The 25,205-nt window shown below is 38.8% G+C and overlaps 1 protein-coding gene across 1 annotated transcript in view; it reads left to right on the top strand.

Annotated features, from left to right (window-relative positions):
- The window catches only part of LOC122816168 (isochorismatase domain-containing protein 2-like), a 141,328-nt gene that overhangs the window by 76,212 nt on the left and 39,911 nt on the right, over positions 1-25,205 (top strand). Inside the window, exon 3 of the mRNA XM_044088922.1 lies at positions 4,277-4,489. Within this exon, the coding sequence (XP_043944857.1) occupies positions 4,277-4,489 (213 nt within the window). The remainder of the gene's footprint in view (positions 1-4,276; positions 4,490-25,205) is intronic.

Here is a 25,205-nt window from a genome sequence, read left to right as displayed (position 1 = left end):
TTCTTTATTTTGTCCTACAGTGTGCATGCTACCACCCATCTCCATCACCTCTAGCTTCCTCAACTTCTCTGCCTTCACTGCCCAAGTTCTGGAATACAGTAGTACTGGTGGCACCACTGTTTTTGTAGACCTTACTTTTCAGCTTCTTTGGCATTCTTCTGTCATACACTTCCACTGACACACTATCTCCTTTATGCATCATCCCTCTGATTCTAGTTTTGACCAAAAAGAATCTGTGAGCATGGCAAGAAGGTTGTCTGAGGTTAGCAAGCTAATCTAAGTTGGTTAATTAGTAATTTATGTGTTACCTTTGCAGATCTTAATTTAACTATAACCTGTTAATACATGGAGGTTAACTAAAAATGACTGTTTAGAGTTAACAAATAGGTCACTGCTGTTGCTAACTAGACGTGGCTAGCAGTGTGACATGGGGGGAATTTCTAGGAAAGTGTGTGTCATCTGACCTACGCATGGTGTGGTGTTAAATTAGACCCCTAAAAAGAAAAAAAAATGATAAACTTATTGAATTTACAGCTGCATAGTTTGTGCAAATGCAAACTGACTTCTTAGATCTCAAGAGGCTGTAATTTTCCTCGAAGGGTGTATTTTTAAGTGACTTTATTTTTAATGTATCGGACAGATTATTTGATCTCAGCCTGGATGACTGAATTTTATGCCTGGCACATTGCATTAGTTTCTGCTTGTTGGTGACAAGGTATCCCTCTCAGACTAGTGGAGGTAGATAATAAGAGTGATGTACACATTAAGGCCTTTAAGCATTAGAGCTAGCTGAGATAAGAATTAAGGCCTTTGAAAAGTAGAGTTATATTATGTGCAAATGGTGCATGTATCATCGATGTAACGATGCTGAGTGTAAAACGTATGTATTCTAGTACTAAATAATAGCCAGACTTGATTGCACAATTCATTGCTTTGTATAAGTCCCAAATTAAATTCTAGTGTAGCCAGAGACAGTTGTAGAGATGTATGTAATGAATTATACTGAACAAATTATTATTTTTTAAATAAATCTTGTGCTGCTTATTTCCATTATATGGTTGTGACATTCTTATCTGGCTATTTGAACTAATCATTAATTTTAACCATGAGATAGGAGGGATGTGATGATCAACCATGTTCGCTGAAAAAGCGATAGAAAAACTAGATCAGTGATTATAAGGCTTTTCAGTGTTTTGTAACTGGTGCTTTGATAAAGAATTGAGAGTCACTTGAGTGGAAATTTTATGCAGCGCTCTCTCTCTCTGTCTCAGTCTGTCTGTAGGATTTGTTCAGGTAAGCTGATTTCCTAAAACATTTGAAGACATCATTCAGAGTATGATTTTGTTTGCTTTATTAAAGATTGTAACATGCATATTCTTTTGCCGAAGTGTCTGTATAGGAGAGTCTTCCATGTACATAACAAGACTGGTAATGTGGAGGGAGATGTTTTGAAAGAATGAGGAGGATTTCATAGACCTGGTAGACTGTCCCCTTTCTATGATCCATGCTAAAGTGGGAGAGTAATGGAGAACTAATTAAATATTAAGAAGCAAATGTAAATTTATGGAATGTCTGTCACTGAGGAACTGGTTGTCTTTTTCTATAGGGACACACCAAAATGCTGCTGTTCAAGTGAGAGATGGCTTGACTGACTGGATTGATTTAGATAAATGGACTGGTCCTTGGGCCCTTTTCAGACACGACTTGGGCCAAGAGACACACTCAGACACAAAATATATGTATTTTTCAAAACATAATAAGAAAGCATACGGTAAGAACTTGCAGTAAAGATATTTTTAAAGGGCCATTCCCATAACCCACATTCCGTGACAAAAAGTCACATTCAAATGCAGTATGTTTAGAGCGCAGTATAAGAATACCAGAAATCCTAAGCCGGCAGTAGTTACACATACAGCAGGATACAGTTAATCAACTTTAAAAAGATATATTTGAACAGGCTAAAGTACCTTTACAAGCAATTTAGCATACAAAAAAATTAGCTGTTAAACTTGGTCTTTGCAGATTAATGTTTTCTCTCATCGTCTGAGCAGAAGTGAATGAACCAGTGTACTTTGTTCAGTAACAACTTTAGGCTGGATATGCTCCGAGTAGACAATAAGCAGTAGCACTTAGTGCACATTTTAACAGTAGAGCAAATGTGCCCTTTCCTCTTGTAAACCTGGTGGTAAAAAACTTCAGTTTCACTGGCTTATATTAAGCAGTTATGTGCTCAGCTAGGTCAGTTACATTTGTGAATATTTGTTTTGAAGGGTACACCGTATGACTTTAACTAAGCTGTGAGGCATTCTGTGTTAAACTTAGGTAATACTGTCCTACTCTTGTGTGCGAGATGTAATTTAGCTAAGCGGTGCGTGCCTGTTTGGGGGGGGTGTGTGTGTGTGTATATATTTATTTATTAGGTGGCTATAAAGTGTACACACCCCTGCTGAAATGCCAGATTTTTGTGTTATAATAAAATGAGACCACAATAAATCATTTCAAAACTTTTTCCACCTTTAATGAGACCTATTACCTGTACAATTCAGTTGAAAAACAAACCTGTTAGGAGGAAAAATATAAAAAATAAAAAAGTACAATAATCCGTTTGCATAAGTGTGCACACTCTTTAATAATTTGTTGAAGCACCTTTTGATTTAATTACAACATTCAGTCTTCTTGGTTTGGAGTCTATCAGCATGGCACATCTTGACTTTGCAATATTTGCCCACTCTTCTTTGCAAAAGCACTTCAAATCTGTCAGATTGTGAGGGCATCTCTTGTGCACAGCCTCTTCAGGTCTTCCACAGATTTTCTATTGGATTTAGGTTGGGCTCTGGCTGGGTCATTCCAAAACTTATTTTCTTCTGCTGAAGCCATTCTTTTGTTGATTTGGATGTATGCTTGGGGTCATTGTCATGTTGAAAGGTGAAATTCCTCTTCATCTTTCTAGCAGACACCTGAAGGTTTTGGCCCAAAAGTGACTGGTATTTGAAACTGTTCATGATTCCCTTCACTTTGACTAAAGCCTCAGTTCCAGCTGAAGAAAAGCACCCCAAAGCATGATACTGCCACCACCATGCTTCACCTTGGGGATGGTGTTCTTTTGGTGATGTGAAGTGTTTGCGCCAAATGTACCCTTTGGAATTGTGGCCAAAAAGTTCAACCTTGGTCTCATCAGACCATAACACATTTTCCCACATGCTTTTGGGAGACTTGATGTATTGATTTGCAAATTTTAGCCCGACCTGGATGTTTTTCTGTGTAAGAAAAGGCTTTCGTCTTGCAACCCTACTCCATAGTCCAGAGAATACGGGAGATTGTTGTCACATGTAGTACACAACCAGTACTTGCCAGAAATTCCTGCAGGTCTTTCAGTAGTGTAATCTCTTGGCAGCCTCCCTAACCAATTTTCATCTTGTCTTTTCATCAATTTTGGAGGGATGTCCAGTTTTTTGCAATGTCAGTGTTGTTTCATATTTTCTCCACTTTTTGATGCCTGGCTTCACTGTGTTCCATGGCATATCCAGTGCTGTGGAACTTTTTTAGTACCCTTCTCCTGACTGACACCTTTCAACATTGAGATCCCTTTGATGCTTTGTAAGCTCTCTGCGAACCATGGCTCTTGCTTTAGCAGGCAACTGAGTAAATGTCAGGAAAATCCTACTAGGAGAGCAGAACTTTATTTGGGGTTAATCAGACTCTCTTTAATTGATGGCAGGTGTGTACCAAAGAAGACTGAATGCTGTAATTAAATCAAAAGATGCTTCAACAAAGTATTAGTTTAAGGGTATGCACACTTATGCAACCAGCGTATTGTACTTTTTTATTTTTTTATTTTTTCCCCTAACATAGTTGTTTGTTTTTCAGTTGAACTGTTCAGGTTATAGGTTACATTAAAGGTGGGAAAAGTTTTGAAATGATTTATTGTGGTCTCATTTTTTATATCACAAAAACCTGGCATTTTAACAGGGGTGTGTACACTTTTTATATCTATTGTGTGTGTGATTTTAGAGTGATATTGTTGTTAACTTGTTAAAACATTTAATTTCAAATTAAAATTAATATAGATCTATATATTGATCTACAAATGTAAATTATAACCTGAATCTATGTTATCCTCTTAGTTCAGGAGAACATTCTATGCAGTTTTGCTGCAAAAATGCAAAAGAAAATACTTCAGAAGCAGTCAGAATCTGACATTGTGTAATTCTAGCATTTAATCGAAAGGAAGATATGCTTTGCAGGAAAGGCCCAGTAAATTTGTTTCTTTTGACAGGCTGCGAAAGCATTACAGATTCCAATGATTGTAACTGAGCAGTATCCCAAAGGTCTGGGACCCACAGTACCTGAGCTAGGAGCAAAAGGCCTTAAAATATTTTCCAAGACCTGCTTCACCATGTTGACTCCTGAGGTAGAAGAAGAGATGCGTTCCATTCCTGATTTGCATTCTGTCATACTTTGTGGCATAGAAGCTCAGGCATGCATTATGGTAAGACAGGAGGGGCTTGTGTTATGTGTATGTTCTTTGTAGTGCCTAATTTTGCAAGAAGCTGTAAGTAAACTTTTTTCTTCTCAGAGTTTAAAAATTAATTTTAAATTTGCCTCACATGGGCAGTGTATTTCTTCTCCATGGTTGATCTGAGTGTATTTGTTATGGTTTGCTTTATGCATGCCTTCAGTGTAACTTTTGCTTCAATTGCTTTTCATATATTTATATTTTTATTCTGATATGAAAATGACTGCTTCAAATTCCTTCAATACCTGGGGTTTTCCACAGGAGGCTGCCATAGGCTGTGTTCATTGATTTCTAGACCAGCATTAATGTTGTGATCCACTAAAATGGTTAGATTATGTAATTTCCAGCACCATAAAATTTAATGGATACCAGAAAGATCCCCCCACCACCCAGTTGATTTCACCTGCCCTATTTTTTTTCCACAAAAGCCTAGCATGCTGGTTTCACATACATAGTGTAGTAACAGAAGTGTTTCTGTATCTTACAGGTTCATAGGCGTTTACTTGGCTAATGACCACAAGTGCTTTTTTAAGCCTAGCTATGCTTCCAAAATCTCTCAGAAGTTCTAGCACCCTTCATAAGTGTAAGCAGGGGCTTGGAAGGTGAAACTTTTATACATGCAGGGTCCTAGGAAATTAACCATTTACAAGGCAGCCTGTATCCATTAGAGACATAGGTGCCAAACCAGGGACGAATTTCCTGTTCCCCATCCAGTTGTTCAAGTCTCATTTGAATTGGAGAAACTGTGCCTCACATGAATGGGGGAGCCTGTTCCAGAGAAGGGGTAGTCTCTGGGATACATACCTGTCTCCAGCAGGTCTTATTTATGTCACTGGCAAGTTTAAATCTTTACAATGGGTAGTTCTGGTGCTGTTTGTTTTGTGGATATTCAGGAGTTCCATCTGAGTGGGGTCTGACAATGCCTTATGTGCCAGGCATAGATCTCCCCTCAACAGCCTGTAGGAAACAGAATGCAGAGATAGGCCCTTGAGGCAGACTACACAGGACATGTTACTTACGTCATGTATTCTTTTAATGAGGAACATCCATGGATGCTCAGTTGTTGGGTATGCCTGGTTAGGTACATACCAAAGGGGGGGCATTGTACTCAATGATAGGTCTGATGAATGCCAAATACAGCGGATCAAGGATTTCCTTGGATCTAGATGCCATACCTTTGTTTACAAGTTGCAGAGCATAGAATGATTTCCTCGCCACTGTCAAAGGTTAGATTGTTTGTGTGTGTTTAGTCTGTTTCTCTGGCATTGGTTGTTTGTCTGTTTCAGCACTTCCTGGAGAACATTTGTGCAGGTGGGCAATTCAATGACAACTCCTAATTTGCATTCATCTGCAAATGTAGTCAGCCAGAGGTCACTGACATTGACCTTGACTTCAGAGAAGTATATAGAAGTAAATGCCAAAAAGGAGTGGTCCCAGGAACTGATGCCTGAGGGACTACGCTTGTGACTGGCCTTTTTGTAGTCTGTAAGCCAGCTGGCTATCCTCTGGAAGACTTAAGGGTTTGTAGCTAACCTCTTAAGTTTGTCAACAATGGCCAAGTCTTATTTTAAACATATTTTGATTATTCCAAGTACCTACAAGGTGGTAAATACAAATGAAGCTAAAGATCTTTTTCGTTTTGTGACCAAAGTAGTAGATGCCTAACATCTAGCAAGTACTACAAAAAAGCTTGAGTGATCAGCCTGGGAGAGGTACACAACTGCTGATTTTGGTTAGCAGTGGCTACTAAATTGGACATGTTAACTAACAGTAAATTGAATCAACAAGGAGGCTATACTGGAGAGCGTCACAGTTACAATGTCTGTACTGATCAGCTTTCCTGTATGTGGTTAATAACCATTTGATCAGGTTGTATAGCTCAAATGCAACTAAACTGAACCTTTACTTTAACATAGATGTGTCATATGTGCTGTTTTCCTTCCCCCCCTATATTGTATGACCACAGAGTTTATGTATATGTCTTTGGTAGTTTGTCGGGGGGGTTGCAGGAAGTCTTGCCCACCTGCAGAAACACCCATTTTGATGTTGGTAGGATATGTTTAGGGGACTTGAGTTTTCTGTCACTTGTGATTGGGAACATGGATTGATTATTCATAGCGTAAGTATGAAATTCCTTTTTAATGTCCTAATAGATGACAGAAAACTAACTGGGGCACTGCATGAAGTGAGACTAGGCACATTGTGTCTTCCTAAGGAAATAGAAAGCAATAAAGGCTTTCAAGTGCCTTGGGACTAAGCAGAATCACTGAGGATAGCAAGGTATTAGCACAAGGGCACAGTATAAAAACAGGTAGAGACTCATTTTGTAGCTGTGAAAAACAGTTTAGCTGGTATGTAGAACATTCTTTCTTTTCAATAACAGCAGCTGAAAGTTTCCCAGGCTACAAACCCCTCACTTTTTACCCACAACTCTTTGTGAAGAGAGATTTTCTTCCAGATTTTGTTTGCCTTACATTCAGGCCAGTCAGATCTGAGAAATGGCCCTAGGTTACGTTTCTAAAATGCATTTATTTTTCCATAATTGCATTTGTTTTGCCTTATCCTAACTTCTAGTCAGTGAATCAAATCTGATATACCATTTTAATCCAGTTTTTCATCAGTTTATTGTCATGTACAGCAAGAGGTTCTCCCGTTCGATGCTTGGCTTGGGAGTGCCTTTTTTGTGGAGTCTGCATGTCCTCCCCGCGGTTGGGTAGCGTTCAAAAGACATGCGTGCATAAATGGGCGTGCCTTTGTTGAAGGTTGGGCGTCGAGCTGGCACCTCAGCGTTTCGTAAAAATCTACTGCCAATCATTAGCGGACCGGAGTTCCGCTGTGGCAACCCCTTACCGGGAAAAAGCCGAAAGACAAACATTGTCATGTACAGTTCCCTCTGCAGGCCTAAAGGCATTTCTTCACTTTACCATTTATTTGGTTGGTAAAGTTTCTAGTAGTTCTCTAAAATAATCTGCCTGTTCGATATTTTAATACTGTTCCTGCTTTTCATTTATCTGTTTATAAGTGTTTTCGCTTGTTAATATAATGTATTGTTGCAGTCATTAGGGATAGTAAGGCACTTTAGAAAAGTAAGTGTTGCCATAAGTTATCAATTTGGGGCAACCAGTGTCTTGTGTTTGTATTGTTTAGGAGAGGAATATGTTTTGGCACACTTTTTCTGAGGTTTGTAGGGATTCACCCTAGTACCATGAGGCAAAGGGGAACAAGGGAAAAGTTGTTTAAATTGGAAAAAGAGCCCACACACATCCCAAGTGCACTTCAGTTTCAAAGGCCTCTTTGGAATTTACTGTCAGCACCAGAAATGTCTAAATTAGATGAAGTCAGTTCTGTTGAAGGTGTCCAAAATTGTCTATTAAGAGTTGCTTCTCAATTGTCATTTGTTAAACTAGTTGGGGCTGCTGGTTTGACTTTTCTCTTTGACAGTGTGATATTTAGATATGTGGGCTTGAGACAACTGTCATCAAGATCCAGGTCTATGTTCATCCCTCCACCAGAAACTGATTGTGGCAAGTGTGTAGAGGCTTTCATTACAACTCAGCAAAATGTTTGTTACAGGCTTCCCTATAGTATTTCAGGGATTAGAGTTGCTGTTTCTATCCTGTTTTAAAAGATTGTCCTGATTTTCCTCACTAAGCCATGTCAGCACTAGTCCAAAGGAGGCAGGAGTAGTTTGCTAATATTCATTTTTTTTCTGATTTGTCAAAATTGAGTGCAGTTTCACTTGTGGGGTGCAGCCTTCTAACTGAACAGCTCAGATGTCAACTTTGCGATGAGTGCTGATGGCCTTAGTTGTGGTGCTACCTGATTCAGAGTCCTTTGGGTTTGATGATGGACGTTGGGCCCTGGGGGGGTTGAGCTTAGTGATGATCTTGTGGCATTGATGCCTACTGCGAGGAGGAGGGTCAACCTTCACTCCTTCAAGGTTGAGGCTGTCAACACTAGGCCTAGAGTAGAAAGGATTCCTTACCCTAATATGAAGCACTGGGCTGGGATAGGCTGTCAAGTTTAAGCTCAGTGCCGAGTCTGTCAGTGTCAAAGCTGGCATAGGTGGGCTTCAGTCTTTAACAGTTGGAGCTATTGTCATATGCCTCGAGCACTGAGTCAGTGTCATCAGTTATATGCATGCCTTCCTCCATGCCTGTGGTCTTGTGGCATCCGTTTCAAATGTAGATGTTTCTTTGTATGGCCTGTAGTTGTCCATCTTGTTTGCTAACAAGATAGAGGGCATGGAAGTCTCAGACGGGTTCTTTCTACAAAGTCTAGATCTGTCCTGTTTTTTTTTTGCCATCCTTAAACTTGTTTCCTCCAATTACTGTTAGGAAGTATATGTGCAAGAGGAAGCAAGTAGCCTCACTTAGAGTTTTCCACCCAAGATATTGCTTTCATAATATGATGAGGTAGAGGGGAGGCTTTCCCTCTGTCCCAACATCCTTTGACAAAAAAAATCTGCAAAAGGCTTTCTGACCCCCCCCCCCCCCCGTCTATCCCTGCTATAAATGAAATTGTCCAACTGGTATTGAAAACTGCATAGAAATGCCCTGGTGATGTGGTGATTATCTGAGGAAACCTGACAAGATTCTGCAACCTCCTAAAGGCTGGGTTTGTTGGATTGTGACTTCCAAACCTGATTCTGTTATGGCTGTGGCTATCTTTAAAAAGTACCAACCATAAAGAGCCTTGCAATCTATCACTGAGGAAAAGAATCAGTATTTATGCATTCTTCTCTTTTTATTTGAGGGTTGTATATTGCCTATCTTGCATGATAAGATTCCACTAGGATCTAGCAGACAAAATACATCCAGTCACTGGACAAGATTCCAGATGGCCTGGTAAAGCATAAACTGCAGTTGCAGTTTGCAGCTGTTCCTTAAACCCACTTGTCTCACATTGAGATTAGACTATAACTCAGCTGAGGGTCCTCCCTGGGTGGAAGACACTGGCATTGCTTTATTCACAGTTGGCTTCACTTCTTAGATTTTGATGAGGACACTTAAAGCAACTTTTTGCTTGTGTATCTTTTAATAGGTAAACACCCCCCCTTCATTGTACTACATCTTGGGACACAAGTGAGGAACTTCAAGTGGGGGGTGAAGGAGGGACTCTTTCAGATACTGGTGCGAAGCTTCAGAATGTGGTTTAGGCAGAGATGGCCATAGCAAATAAACAGATGTGTGGAAACAACCAAAACTACCATGGTAACTTTCACAAACAGTCGATAGCTCAGAGTTGGGAAAAATTGATAACAGTGGAACAGTGGTGCACTTCAGAACCTATGGGCCCTTCCCCAGCCATTCCACTGCAGAGGCAGTTGGGAGTAATTTTACTGTACAGTTGCTGGCATGTCCATCCATCATACAGAACAGACAAGTGGCTAAGGATATAAAACCAGCAGTATTCAGAGGATGCACGTTACCCTTCTACATCCCCCCCACCTTCACTGTCTTCTCTTGCCATATTTCACATCCCATCAAAAGAGTGCAAAAGAAAATAAATACTTAACCTCATTTAGAAGAGATCTGTCCAAAAGGTCCTACCAGACCAGAAAGAATTATATTATTTTACAATAGGTTCTTTTTCATACCCAAAAAGGCAAAGAAACTCTGGTGTTAGATCTCTCCTAGGTATAATCAAACTACGAACTTTTATTGAAAAAAAAATCTTTTGGATGGCCACAGTGCATTCCACCCTTCCTTGCTTGTCAGAAGGAGACTGGAAGTGCTGCAAGATGCCTGCTTACTCTTAAAGATATTGAAGAATTTGGCTTTCCCAAGATGGCTGTGCAGTGATCAACAGCTTAATTTCAGCTCTCCATGTGAAAAAGAAACTGATAGATAAGGGCCAGTAATTCTGCCTGTTTAAGTAAAATTCAGTTACTGGTTAGTAAGTACAAAGCCTGGATGCCATAAAACAAGAAACTTAAGAGAGCCTGAAAGAAAATCAACTAGAAAAGGTGAAGAGAAAACCCTGAATAGGAAGAATACTGCAGCTGTTCAGCAGAAAGCAGTTCAAAGTCCAGCTTTGGTACAAGATGGCTTCCAGTAATTTAGAGGAGAAAATAAATCAAAGGTGCTCAGAACTGATATAAAGAAAATGAAACATTGAAGAGGTATATCAGCTGAAATAACAAAAGACTGGAAAAATGGAAGAAACTTTAAGCAGCTATTCAGATGAACTGATAAAACTGCAAAAATCAGAGGTTGAAATGAAAAGGCTGGCTGAGTATGAGACTGCTCAAGAAAAGCTGTTTCAAAAAATTGTAGAATTAGAGGACAGAGCAAGGAGAGAACCTGAGATTTTCTGTTATACCAGAGAAATTGGAAGGAACAGACTGTATTAATTTTGTGAAAGCACAAATAAGTAACCGGACTGGTATTCCACAGCAGAAATTGTTAATTGAAAGGGCACATCATGTGTATGCTCCAAACCTGGCCATGTGAAAGTAACCAAGACCTGTATTAGTGAAGATGCAGTCATACCAAAAGAAAGATTTGGTCCTGAGAAAACTGTGGCAGAAGTGCAAAATATTAAAAATTGTAGTCAGTAGGGTGTTTGTGGAAAATGATTATTCACTGTACACTAGGCAGAAAATAAGCAAATTTATCCCAGCAATCAGGGGTCAGATGTGAGACTCAAGCTGCTATATTCATCTGTCTTCAGAATATTTTTTTCCTGGAGGATCAAAGTAATTTTTTAATGTAGAACCGGCTAAGTGGGAATACAAACATCTTTCTGAAAAGGGATGAGCCATCAAACAGAGGTGGACTCTATTCTTCTTCTAGTGAAACCTTTTTCAATGTTCCACAGGAAAATGTTTGAGAGACTGAAAAAAAGCACAGGAGTTGACTAGAAGAATTGGGAAGACTGTACACTCAGACCAGGGGATGGGGTTGGGAAATGGAGATGAACAGGAAGACCACCAGAAAACTGAAATTAGTGAATAAATGTGAGACTAAAGCATCAACCAGATTTGTGAAATATGGCTTTACAAAAAGTGTCTGAAAAAGAATGATTGGATTTTTGTTGACTTTGTTAAACTTTGTTGGGGGACTGACAGGCATATACCCCACTTCATGTCATTATTGTTTGAAGGACACTAAAGTGAAAAAAGGGACAGCGGGAAAAAGTATCTGTAAATAAAATGATTTTTGTTTTTAACAGTATTTGTGTAAAACATTTTATGATATAAATTGCATGTTACATACTAAAGTATTTTTAGTGACTGTTGTATGTGACAGAGATACTAAAGTAAGCATGTGCTTTTTCACTTTTTTTTATGTTTAAGACATGTAGGCATTACAATGTGAAAAGAGAAGAAAGGTTGGACAAAAGCATGTTTAAGCCACTAGGTCATAATTTAGGCTGTTGGGGTGGGGTGTAAAAGTGCACTGATTATAGTGCATGTAGAACTGAAATATTTTATTTTACTTTTGCTTAGGTGGATGCATGGATTAATACCCCTGTCTTAATCTAATGACAGTTTTTTGTGAATGCAAGTGGGGTTAAAAAGTGAGAGACCAAAATGTAATAAATTGTTGTCTTTAAGCAAGTAAATGTTCAGTGCCATTTGAGACACCTGGAGCTGAGCATAGCTCTACCATTTTGTTATGTTTCCATGAAAACAAGCTGACGAAAGGTGAAGGCAATAAATTGAAAGGTCTAACATTGTTTACTGAGAGAAAGGTAAAATTAAAAGGTGTACAAGGGTAAAACTATTCAGTAAAAAATAAAGTTTGACATTATTGGAAGTGATAATTCAGAACCACAGCAAACCACTGTAAATATTGGCCGAACCAACTGACAACAGTGAAACCAGTAAATTCAGCACACTTTTTATTAAAATAACTGTAGGTTAAGCTCTTTTGTTCCCAATAATTGGAACTTCTTCCGAACCCTAACACTATTATTGGAAGTGAATAGCAGCTTTTATGGTAACTAAATATTTGAATGCATTTACTACAACAGTGTATAATTAAGCGTTATTTAAAGATAGCCAGTGTACTTTTTCTTAAGGCTAAATGTTAATGCTTTTTGAAAACATACAATTTTTTTTTCTCATCTGGGAGGAGAATAAAGATATGACACAGATAGCAACTAATGTAAGTAGGAGCACAGGCTGTAACATACTTCTTATCATGGATAACCTTAATTTTAGGTTAGGCTTTGCCTATGTGTGCAGATGTCAATTTGCAACGATTTTTCCTGTCAGGAGGGTTAAACTTCATTATTTGAAGATTGTTTGAGGGTTTTCATTAAAACAAAAAGTAAAATGTGACATAGGTGTAAATAGCGACGACATGAAATAATTGTGTAAAAGATAAACCTACCAAACATTACTGCGTGCATGTAACACAACAGCTGGAAATATACATTTAAAAAGCTGTCGTATATATATAATAGAAATAATAAATTTTTATCATAATGGCTACACAAAAATGTTGTGGAAAAAACAGAGTGGATGATGTGAAGTAGAGGGTCTATATCTGACATGTTCAAAGTATGAAAACTTTGAACATTAAATCGAATTTAATGTTTGAAGTTTCAAACATCGAACATATGATTAAAAAAAAAAGAGAAGGGGAACTTACCTGACTGTTGTAAACATGGGGGCAAGCCCCCCTGCTCTTTAAATATACCAACTCCAAGAACGCACTATAACGCGGTAAAGGGAAGATTTCCCTTACTGGACTGTAGTGCAGTCTCTGAGTTGATATTTTTAAAGGGGGGGGTACGGGGCTGCAGGTGGGCTTGCCCCCCTGCTTACAACAGTTTTAGGTTTGCATTTTTTTTAATCCTATGTTCGATGTTTGAGACTTTGAACATTTAAATTTGATTATTTAACGTTCAGTTTTCAAACTTCGAACATATGATATAGACCCGAAGTAGAAACGAAACCAATAAACAGGAAAAAAATTCACACTGTGTGCACTGATTAAAATGGCAGTAAAAATACCTTTGTAGTCCAACAAGGGCTTTCCTCACAAAATGTGTACCAAAGTATAAGAAATTTAATAAGACACAGAACATGAAGAGGCAGCAAAATCCCAAAAGAAATGCAAGTACAAATGGTTAAGCGCTTTTGTCCTCGACATATTTGTGGGGTGACTTCGGAACCATAAAACCTTATAATATAGCAAACTTTAAATATACATACAACTTTTCAGTTTAAAAGGTCATATGACTCTCATCAATTAAAACAGCTACTAGTGTATTATGCAGCACTGTTCCTTGAAACCCATCCATGTAACTTTTAAAGGGCTAAGTCGTGTTAAAGTAACATTATTAACATTTTCTGTGATACTAAACAAGGACATTTTCTTGCATTCTACCTCTCCCTGGATCATTAATGTTCTATTAATGTCAAATGTTTGCCTTCCCTCTACAAAACCACATTGATCCATATCTATCAATTTTGGCATTACCTTTGCCATTCTTTTAGTCATTATAGACATGAACACTTTATAGTGGTTGTTTAGTATTTCAGTGGGCCTGTATGAAGCTGGATCTGGTGGATCTTCTCTTCTTTAGGTATTACAGCTACCACTGCTTTCTTCCAGGATGTTGGTACTTTTCCTCTTAAAATACTGTTAAACAAAACCTTCTAGATCTTTGTCAGATTTTTCCCTCCTAGCTTCCAAACTTCCACAGGAATACCATCTATTCCTGGGGACTTTCCTGTAGATTGGTTGTACATCACAATGTTTATCTCGTCTCCTCCTGTCCTAACCATTAGTAATTGAGCCTCATCTACCCCTAACCTTGGCATATTTAATTCTTCCATAAACATTTCCATTGGTATCTTTCATAGAATTTACAAAATATTTCTAATACCTCTACAGGATGCCTTATTACCTGCCTTTTTATAGGCAACCTAAACTTGGCAACAGCCCTTTCTACTTCTGTTGCCTGAGTCGTCACGCTAAAAAGTTTTTGTTTTCTAGTGTTATCATCAAAGAACAGTTGCTTAACAGCAATCTTTCTAAACTCATGTATATTATCAAGGTAATCCCTTATTTTCTGCTTAGCATTCTGCAGTTGATCCTCTTCTTGTTCTGTGAGATTCCCCCTATTCTGCAATACTTTTAACACTTGCCAGTCCCCCTAAATAATTCTTGTTACTTCTTAACCATAGCTCTTTCTTTTATTTCCACCCTGTTTTTAAACTTTACCTTAGTTTTATCCCACTCCCTAGCTATATTTTTCAGAAGTAGGTAGGAAGGAAGATAGGTGGGAATGTTCCAGTGTCTCATTTTTATTTCCTTAACCTGTGTTTTTATTTTAGTTATTATTGGTGCATGTTCTAAAATAGTTATTGGGCGTGCATCAAGACCTTCAGTTATATGCACACTTTCTTGTGAAATGTAAATTCCGTCTAGCCTAACCCAGTTTTTATATCTTGGGGAATAATATGTAAATTTACTCCAAACTCCTATTACTGAATTCACATTTTCAATGCAAAATATTTTCATAAACTTCTTCAAAAATCTACCCTCCTTTGTTGTACTTTCCCTTCTGGCCCCACCCCCAGACACATCTTCATGGCTGCAAATTAAATTCCAGTCCCCACCTATAAGCAATATTCCTTGCTAAAAACTGAATTTTATTAAGCTCCATTATATCACTTTTAGGTAGAAGATAAATACATGCCAGTGTAATCCTCCTCCCTTGCCAGTAGCCCCTTACCACTACATATCTGCCATTATTATATTTTTTATCCTCTTCTATCACTATTGGAGCTCCTCTTGTACTTAATGCAAGTACTCCTCTTTTTCTTTGTCCCAGGTATTCTGCTGAATAAACCATCCTGAAAACTTTTCTTTATCAAGCCCCTTACCACTACATATCTGCCATTATTATATTTTTTATCCTCTTCTATCACTATTGGAGCTCCTCTTGTACTTAATGCAAGTACTCCTCTTTTTCTTTGTCCCAGGTATTCTGCTGAATAAACCATCCTGAAAACTTTTCTTTATCAAATTCACATGTTCAGTTCTTTCCAAGTGCATCTCCTGTAACCTAGCTATTTGCACTCTGCATTTTTAATATAGTTCACTGTGCTGTCTTTTTTGTATTTCTGTGCGAGACCATTGAAATTTAAAGACATTACAGAAAACATCATTGTATTAAAAAAATATGCGGCTAAACGTTAGGAGTCTTAACATGAAACTGTACTCATTGCAAGCATTTCTCGCCCTGGAAGATGCTGACATTTGTGCAATCACTAAAACCTGATTCAAAGCTGCAGGAAGCACTGCAGCCTTACCAGGTTACTCATCCTGCCATACTTTCAGACCTCAAACAGATAGCTACAAAGTCAAAGGAGGTGGGGTTTCAATATTTATCAAAGGCATACATACCTCCAGGCTGGTCAAACGGTATGATGCACACGAGACACTCCAGGTGCAGTTAACTGTTGACAAAACACCTGTTCAAATCATAGCTAGCTACAGACCCCCAGCCATGACTGAGGATGCCCACTCCACCTATCTGGACTAGTTACTTGAATCCATCAAGATTCAACCGTCTACCCTGATCCTTGGTGACTTAACTACCCAGACATAGAGTGGAAGAGCTATTCTAGCTCAAACACAAAAGCCAAGAGATTCCTTGACTTCATTAATGCCACTGCATTGGATCAGCTGATCCACACTCACAGGAGAGGTGAAAATATTCTGGACCTGGTACTAACCAACATGAGTAGCCACTGTAGCACCCCTACAGTGTCATCCTCCTTGGTAAGATCCGACCATAAAGTGATCACTTCCAAAGTCGACATCTCCCTTGACTCCTCCCTTGCCAGGGTCAAAAAAAAAACTTTTCCAAAGCTGACTACAACCTCCTGAGAGCAGGTATATAAGCAGCTTCACAGCCACCATCCCTTCAGCTGGAACTAGCACTAATGTCCAAGCCTACACAAAAAACTATATGAGCACCTACATAGCTGTATGGACTCAGCAATACCTGATGCTCCTTAATGTAGCAAAACCTAATCTTTCCCCCGTGTCAAATACGTTACCCATATACTGTAGCAAAACTATGGAATGCTCTCCCTCCTTCATTTAGGTCTGCTGGCAACCCTAAATGCTTTAAGACTTTGCTGAAACAACACCTGTTCTCCCATTGGCTATGTACATGCACCAGCACTCACTATAACAAAACCCAATATTCCTAGCCTTCCTGCTTTTCCTCCCCATCTCACTTATGGCTCAGACTCCTCATATATACATTCAGTGCTTCCAACTTACTAAGTCCAACGTGCCGCACATAATCTACTATATCAGTTACCTACCATATCTTCTATTCATTCTTGATGCCTATATAGAAGTAGCTCTAAGGCTATACCTTGCATCCAGAATCTTTAATCTGCTGCCCTCCATCTTTCCCTCTCTGCTGCAAATCTGCAACACTGTATTGTTCACACATTCGATATTATCCCATGTCATGAATTGTATTGTTTGGTTTGGAAACCTAATGCTAGCTATATAGATGTTAGATTTCATCTATTTTATTGTATTACCTATTCTGTAATACATTCTGTACTATCATGGCTTGATTTATATATTTTGATTCTGTAGCTTTATCATGTTTGTTTTTAGATTTTCTCCCCGGGTCTGTACTAAAAACAGGCTCACCCTGGCCCAGTAGACCTCCCAGTAAACAAATGCAAATAAATAAATAAAATAAATCTTCCTCAAGGAAGAGTAAACCTTTCTGGTGGGCAGCAACAATAAACAAACTACAATAAAAGGAAAAATATTGCTGGCCAGGACCAAGAAGGAACAGGTGCCAAGTTAGAAGCAATCTCTCCTTTGTCTGAACAACCAAATAAGGTCACTGGTGAAATCCCCTAAGGCTAACTTCGAGTCCAAAATTGGCCACATCCACTAATGACTATCACAAGGCCTTCTTCACATACCTCTGCATTCTCAAAGGTAACACCCAAATCTGCTTTGAACTGGTGTCAAGAACACCACATACATAGATGCAGTAGATATATCCAACCTGCTGGCAGACATGTTCAATGAATACTTCACCCCACTTTCCCCACCATCAGTAAACCAGGACATCCCCAGCACCTGCCCCCCCTCCCCTCATCACCAGGGAGCAGGTCTTTAATGCCCTCTCAAAGGCAAAAAAATACAGCCTCCATGGGACACGACAAGATCCCCTGGCTGTGTCCTACATGAACTCAGGCATAAGCTCTCAACGCCATTAGGCGCCCTATTCAAAGCCTGAGCACCGGCTTCATTCCAGCAAAATGGAGGATGGTCACTGTCCTCGCTTTACACAAAGGTGGAGCATCCACTGAGCCAGGCAATTGTAGGTCCATGGAACGCATTATCATGGACTTTATAAGTAAGGACATTGGCAATCTCCAAATGGTGGACTCCATACAGTTTGGTTTTGTCAAAGGGACATCGTGCCTGTTAAACTTGGTTGACTTCTTCGAAGCTGCCACCAAAGCCATGGACGAGGGAAAGATGGTGCATACTGCCTACCTTGACCTAGCCAAAGCCTTCAACACTATTCCCCCCTCTGGGCATAATAAAGAAACTCTCCCAGCTAGGCATCAACCTGTATGTTACCAGATGGGAAGCTAACTGGCTCACTGATGGAAGCCACCACTAATAGTAGACCCATAACAAGTGGCATACCCCAAGGATCGGTCTTTGGGCCTCTACTGTTTGGGATATACTTTTCTGAGGTGCAAGCCAAAACCAGTGGTCTGTGGCTGACCATGTTTGCAGAAGACTGCAAGCTGGGTGTGTTCTTAAATTCCCTAGTGATGTGAACATCCTCCAAGAGGACTTTACCAAACTAATGACTGGAGCCAGAAGCATGGTCTCAAACCGAATGCCACGAAATGCATCATTATCCCCTTTGGGGAAAATGGTGCCCCCTGTAATTATCACATTAATAACAAAGTGCTAAGAAAGCAATCAGTCGTGAGGGACTTGGGGATCCAAGTTGATAGCAAACTGACTTTTGACCACCATGTTGTCTCCATTGTATGGAAGGCTTTCTGTGTGGCCCACCTCATATGTAAGGGTATTTCATCTAGGAACAAGGAGGTCATAACATCCCTGTACTCCTCCCTTATCAGACCCATTATTGAACACAATGATCCCTTCGGCATATAACTTGCCAAGCACATGCAGCAGCTGGAAAGACCACAGAGCTTCCTGACCAGGAAAACCCAGGGTCTCAAACACCTATCCTACACAGATAGGCTAAAAGCCCTCTCTCTCTACTCAGTCTTATACAGACTGCTCAGAGGTGACCTGTGACTGGCATACAAGGCTGTCTTAGACCTAGCCTTGATGGAGTTGCTGCATATCCGTAAGTCATCCACTCACTCAACCCACATGCAAGGCCTCAACCTGGTCTGTGACATTAATCGAACTTGTTAGTGGGATAGATTTGTGTCCCAAAGACTCCCCCTTCTGTGGAATAGACTCCCTCTCCATGTCAAGCAGAGTACGCCACTAGCCCTCTTTAAGAGGAGCCTGGATGACAAACAGAAAATATACCCGTGGGATCCCATGTGTCTCTCTGCTAGACAGGGGAAACAGGTGCTGACTTTGTGGGAACATGGGCAAAATTTTTGGGTAGGCTTATAAGGGCCTCCAGGCCAACAGTATAGTACTGTCCTATGAACCTGTTAACCTACTACTCCCTCCTTTTATGTATAACACCATTATGTTAAATGTCTAGTTCCCGCTTGTGTGTTACATGCATACACTGTTTGGCAGGTTGAACTTTTTTTTATAGATGTTTCTTGTCATGTCCATTTGAGCCTGTCACATCTTACAAAACTTTTTGTTTTATTGAAAGCCCTTGTAAAAAAAAAAAAAAAAACAGTACCCCCTAAAACTTATTAATTTAAGGCTAACACACAAAACTACATACATGTTCAAATATTGAAGGTTTACCCTCCTAATAGGAACAAATGTCCCAAACTGACAGCCACACTCAGAGTGAGTTTACCTAAAAGTAAAGTTATCCTTACTAAGGAGCATGGTGCAGCCTGTGGTTCTAAGCGCTAACTGGTTTTGACTTCTCTTTATAGCTCTCCCAACTGGGAAAACCAATGAATGCTTTCAGAGTACATTATCCCCTAGTCAGTTTTGCTTTTTTCTTTTCTTCAGCCAATCATTCTCCACCAGACTATAACCAATTTCTCATTATCAGATTGTTTCCATGGAGACAGGAGGGCCAGATACAGATTTGCTACTAAGCATAAATTAATTCGCTAGAAAAAAACTCATAATATTCAATATTCTTTTTCAATTACTTGCTTTCTCTTAAAACCTGTTACTAAATCAGTCTAAGGCCTTTAATGTAGTCATTTCCCATACAAGAATAAGAAAAAAGCTATTTTTCTTTTGTCATGCTCTTTTAAACAGGAATTTTTAACACATTGCAGTGCCTATATTTCTTAAAACTGAACAAGAAGAAAGAGAGAAGGGTGAAAAAAAAGAATAAAAGAACAGTAGCACCTATTTACAGTCCCCATTACACTTGAAAATAACTGAGAATATTATTTTATAGCATGCAAACAAAACCATACACCACAAAAATAGTACTATTAAGAAAAAGGTTTTCTTTACTTAAACTTTCTTCTCTTGCTTACCCTCTCCAAAGCATTTTTCTGAACATTAATGACATGACGTAGAGCATATACTTGAGTCCCTTACAAGTCCAAGAAATTTTGAAAAAGTCCAATATTTCCAGATTCTTATGTCAAATTTCACAAACATAATTACATTAAGTTATTGGTTTTATTACTGTTCTTCCCCATCTCCCACAGCCTGTCTCTGCGTCATTTCCAATGTACTCACGATTCTTCTAGTCAACTCTCATGGTCCGTTCCTTCTCTGCAACATTTTCTATTGAAACAGTGGAAAAGATTTTACAGGTGCAAGTCTGTCTGTGGTCTTTATTACCAGAACAAGAAGCAGAATCTCCTTCCATTTCACAACTCACTTTTTGTTGGACAAATGTTTGTATTTCCTCCTTAGAATGTACTTCATCAAAAAATTATTTTTTCCCTCCAGGGAAGAATACCTTGAAGAAGCTGGGTACTGCAGTTTGTCTCACACCTGAGTCTCGACATTCCCTGAAAAGTGGAATGAATTTACTCTTCAGCCTGGTGTACAATGAGTTATTATTCTCGACAAACACTCTACCATCTCCCCTTTTTAGTATTTGTCCTTCTGCCACAGTTTTGTCATAATCATCAACTCCTGCTGGTAGGATTGCATTTTTGCTATTAAAGGTCTAGGTTGATTTGTCATAGCCAGGTTTAGAATACACACAATGTGCCCTTTCAACTAACAACTCCTGCTGTGGGATACCAGTCCAGTTGCTTATTTGTGCTTTCATAAAATTAATGCAGTCTGTTCCTTCCAGCTGTTCTGGTATAACTGAAAATCTCAGGTTTTCCCTACATGCTCTGTCCTCTAATTCTGTTATTTTTTTGAAACATCTCTTCCTGAGCTGTCTCATATTCAGCTATTTCAGCCTTTGATGATTTTTGCAGCTTTATCACCTCATCTGAATATCTGTTTAAAGCTTCTTCTATTTTGTAAGCCTTTTGTTGTTTGTGTTGATGTACTCCATCTGTGTTTCATTTCTTTTAACCAGATCTGTGTGCAGTTTTCTTATATCTTGCCTGTAGGTTACTGGAAGGCATGTCTGGAGGTTGCATTGCTTTTTGTTGAACAGCTGCAGAACTTGCTCCAGTCAGTGTTTCTTCCTCACTTTTTGTAGCTGATTTTTTCCAGGTGCTCTGTATTTCTTTTTTCCTGCCATTGAGGCAGTACACTTACTAGCCAGTTACTGAATTTTTACCCTGAAACACAAAAGTCTACTGTTGTGTTTGTTTTCACACTGGGAGAGCTAGAGTTAAGCTATTACTCAGTGTGCAGCCATCTTGGAAGTCCTTGCGGAGTTTAATTCTGGTGGCTGCCAAAAAAGCAATTACTTGAAAATGGAAATCAAAGTGCAAATAAACTGTACTAGAAGTAGTGACTATTGTAACAGGGATAAAAGAACAGGAAGTAGGATCTTTAGAAAGGGGTAGGAGCAAGTTGCATACAAACATGTAGATTGTGGGAACAATTACATGCAGAGTAATGTTCTGAAGAAGGAGTGAGTTTTAAGAGAAGGCAGTAATTTATGTAATGTTGGCTTGATTATAATTGTGTAAAAGAATGTATGTCATGTATAATGTTCATATGTTTTTTTCTTATATACATATATATATAATGTGTGTGTGTGTGTGTGTGTATGTGTATATATATATATATATATATATATATATATATATATATATATATGTATGTATGCTTATCTATGTCTCAAGTGGTAATTCAGTAAAGGTCTTAAAAAAGATATCCAAGGATTTGAGAATATTTTCAATCTTGTGGGTAGAAGCCAGTCACTATCATTTCAGGACTCCTCAACCCTGCAGCCCAAGAAGTTCACCAAATGTTTTGTTGGTAATTAAAATGAACTAGAGGCTGCAGTAAGTAAAGAGGTTTCCTTACCTGAATGACTGTCTTTTGGCTGCTCCCTTATGTAAGAAGCGAATATCTGATTGAGTCTCTCTTCTTAATGCTTTTTAGTATTTGAAAAATACAGTAAACACCATGAACACCCAGATGAAACCTTATCAGCTGCCTTCTTTGGTAGTCTATACCTTGGATACTCTTATGGACAGGCTTATCTACTCAAGACTGGATCCTTCCTTTACAAAACTGGGTCTGAAAAGTTCTCCAGTCTGAATCAGTAACAGCCTTTATATGTCTAGGAGTCTTGGGATTGACAGCAGAGACCATTCACAATTTATGTTGTATGAATTCTTCAGTGGACACTGAAAATGTAGTGGTCCCAGCTTATGATCATATGAATTTTTAAGCTAATACTTCCATTGTTTGCAGATCCTATCTAAAGTGGTGGCGTCATACTTCAAACCTAACCGTGGAAGTCTGTTTCTAATTCTCACCTGTGTAGTGGCTGTCATCATAGACACCTCTGCCATAGGGTCTAGAAAGAGCATTGTTGATGCCACAGGGATATGCATGTTACAATTAGAGGGTAGATTGCACAGTAATGCTGTGGACATGGAGGCAGTCCTTCTTACACTAATGGCCTTTCAGATCTTCTTGACCACATTATGGTGTGATTGTCATCAATATCAGCAACATGGCAGTGGACTGGTATAGCAGGACATTGGGTGGGTTGTTTACTCCTGTCTTTTGTGTGGAGAAGTGATGCTGTGGAAGTGGGCTAGTCAGTAAGTCACTTTCTGACTGCCAGCCACATTCATGGGGAAGCCAGCTTTCTATTGCAGAGGTTTGTTTGTTGCTTACTGATGCCTTACAAATCATGTCTGATTTAATCAGCGTTGCAGAGACTGTTCTAGTTAAAGCCTTGCTGCACCCTGTTTGCTTTCCAATAAACAACAAATCTAGCAACTTGTTTTCCATGATCCATCCAGTGAGAAGTCATCCCAGGGGTGCTGTAAGGTTTACCGACATAATGTTGAATGTCATAATGTCTAATAGTCATTTGGTTGATAAATAACATCTCAACCCAAAACTGTGAATTATCAAAATGTCTACAATCATTTAATTGAAAAAGCAATGAGATCAACTCTACTATTTTGCAGGGGGGCTACCCCTCCCACACCCCCCTACTTAAATATATCAACTCCGAGATCACACTACAGTGCAGAAATGGGCAAATTTGATAATTTCGACATTGTGTGTTTAGACTAATTTTATTTCAACATTTTGATCATTGAATATAGTGTGTTCAACCAATTTAGTTTCAACCATTTAGCATTCAACATCATGTCGGTAAGCCGTGCTGTAATGTATGACTACTTTACATTTTCCATTTCCCCGTATTCTGAAAATCATTCAGAAAGTTAAGCAAAATAAGATCAGAAGTCTTTCTGTTAGTCCTATTTTGGTCAGAAACTTATTTGTTCTTGCTTAGGCCTTATCTCTTGAAGAAGCCTGTGCATCTTTGGCCTTTCAAAACCCTATTATCGCATCCCTTCAGTATGTTTCATCTGGTTGTCCATTCCTTCCCACTGACTACATGGTTTCTACAGCTCCAGAGACCCTATGTATCCCTCTAGCATGGTACATTCTTACCTTTCCATACATGTCCAGTGCTAAAAGGATATCCAGCAGCAAATGGACACATTTGTTTACATGGACTACTTGCAAAGGTCTGGTTTCCTATACTGTTCAAGTGCCATTTGTGTGAATTATCTTTTTCAGGTATATGATAAAGAGGCCTTAGTCATTCATCTGTAAACAAGGCTTCAATTTCATGTTATTAGCATTTTTAAAAGTACTTAATGCCTTCCGTAAAGATGCACATATGATCAAATCACATTTAAGAGATCGTGTTCCTCTGGTTGATTTATTCTTTTTATATATCTGAAAAGCTCACTGTTCTGTCTTTTGAACCAGCTTCAGCTGTGAAGTTAAAATCCTTATCTTTGGAAATATTTTATTGTGGCTTTACCTGTGCTAGAAAAGCTTCAGATTCTTTGAATCTTTTTTATTATTAAGCATAGAGCATTTTTATGTAGAAATCTGCCATTTTTGTTTAAGGTAGCCAGTAAAGCTAGCCTTAACTAGTCAGGCATTCTATTTGTATTCTTTCCAAACTAATTGAATAGAGGGGAATATCTGTTACATTACATGAGTGTCCACAAACAACTCTGATTTTCTGTGGAAGAACCCAATCTTAGTTCTTTGTGTGAAGGATTCTAAAATGAATCTAAATGGTTGTTTGACTTCATCAAACTTTGTCATGACAAATGTAATAAATCTTTGCCTTCTCAAACTAAGGCACACTGAGCGAGGGCAATATCTGCCTCTCAGGTCTTCTTCCCTAATGCAGCCTGTGATGATATTTGTACAGCAGCTACTTAGGCTTTACTGAATACTTTCACAAACCTTAACAAACTGGATGTGATCTTTAGATCTAGGGTCACTGTAGTCAGAGGTACAGTCCCATGAGGGAGACAATGCTAGAGGATAAGCCTGGGACAGTGCTCTGCTATTGTCAATGACATATCTTCTCATGCTAAATATGAAAGTTATCTATTGATTATGTATTGATTTATACCCATAGATGTGGATGATCAGTTTCATCCCTATCAACATACCAGCCCACCTTTGCCATTCTTAATTACTGAGATGGTAGAACATGACTGAGATCTGGAGAGAACTCCATCAGATTCAAAAGTTTTCTTTTTTCTCTTTATTCTCCAAGTATGCATGACCTTTCATGGGCATCTTTTGATCTAGGTCCCAGTTACTTTACTTTAAAGTGACAGTTTATAGCCATCTCAACAGATTGTTGCATTAAAAAAATGCAGAATTGTGGTCTGTCTTAAACTGGTGTGGCAGTTCTCCACTGCGGGATTTGAATTTCACAGCTGGTCAGCTTTTGTTTCTACCTTTTGAACTGGATGGTTCAGCAGACCTGTCATTAATCTCCTAGAAGACATTGTCCCTGGTGCCTACCACCTCCACATAGTTGATGCCTGAGATTCAGAATCTTGTGTGCAAAGATTGCATTAATTAATTTCAGTATGAAATTATTTTTTTTCTAAATGTTGTTTTTTTTTCTCCCAAAGAGG

Source organism: Protopterus annectens, chromosome 1.part1 (assembly GCF_019279795.1).
Source record: "Protopterus annectens isolate FY-2018-M chromosome 1.part1, PAN1.0, whole genome shotgun sequence".
NCBI classification, from domain to species: domain Eukaryota; kingdom Metazoa; phylum Chordata; order Ceratodontiformes; family Protopteridae; genus Protopterus; species Protopterus annectens.
Note: the sequence above shows the minus strand (reverse complement) of the source record. Positions and strands in the feature narration are given on the sequence as shown.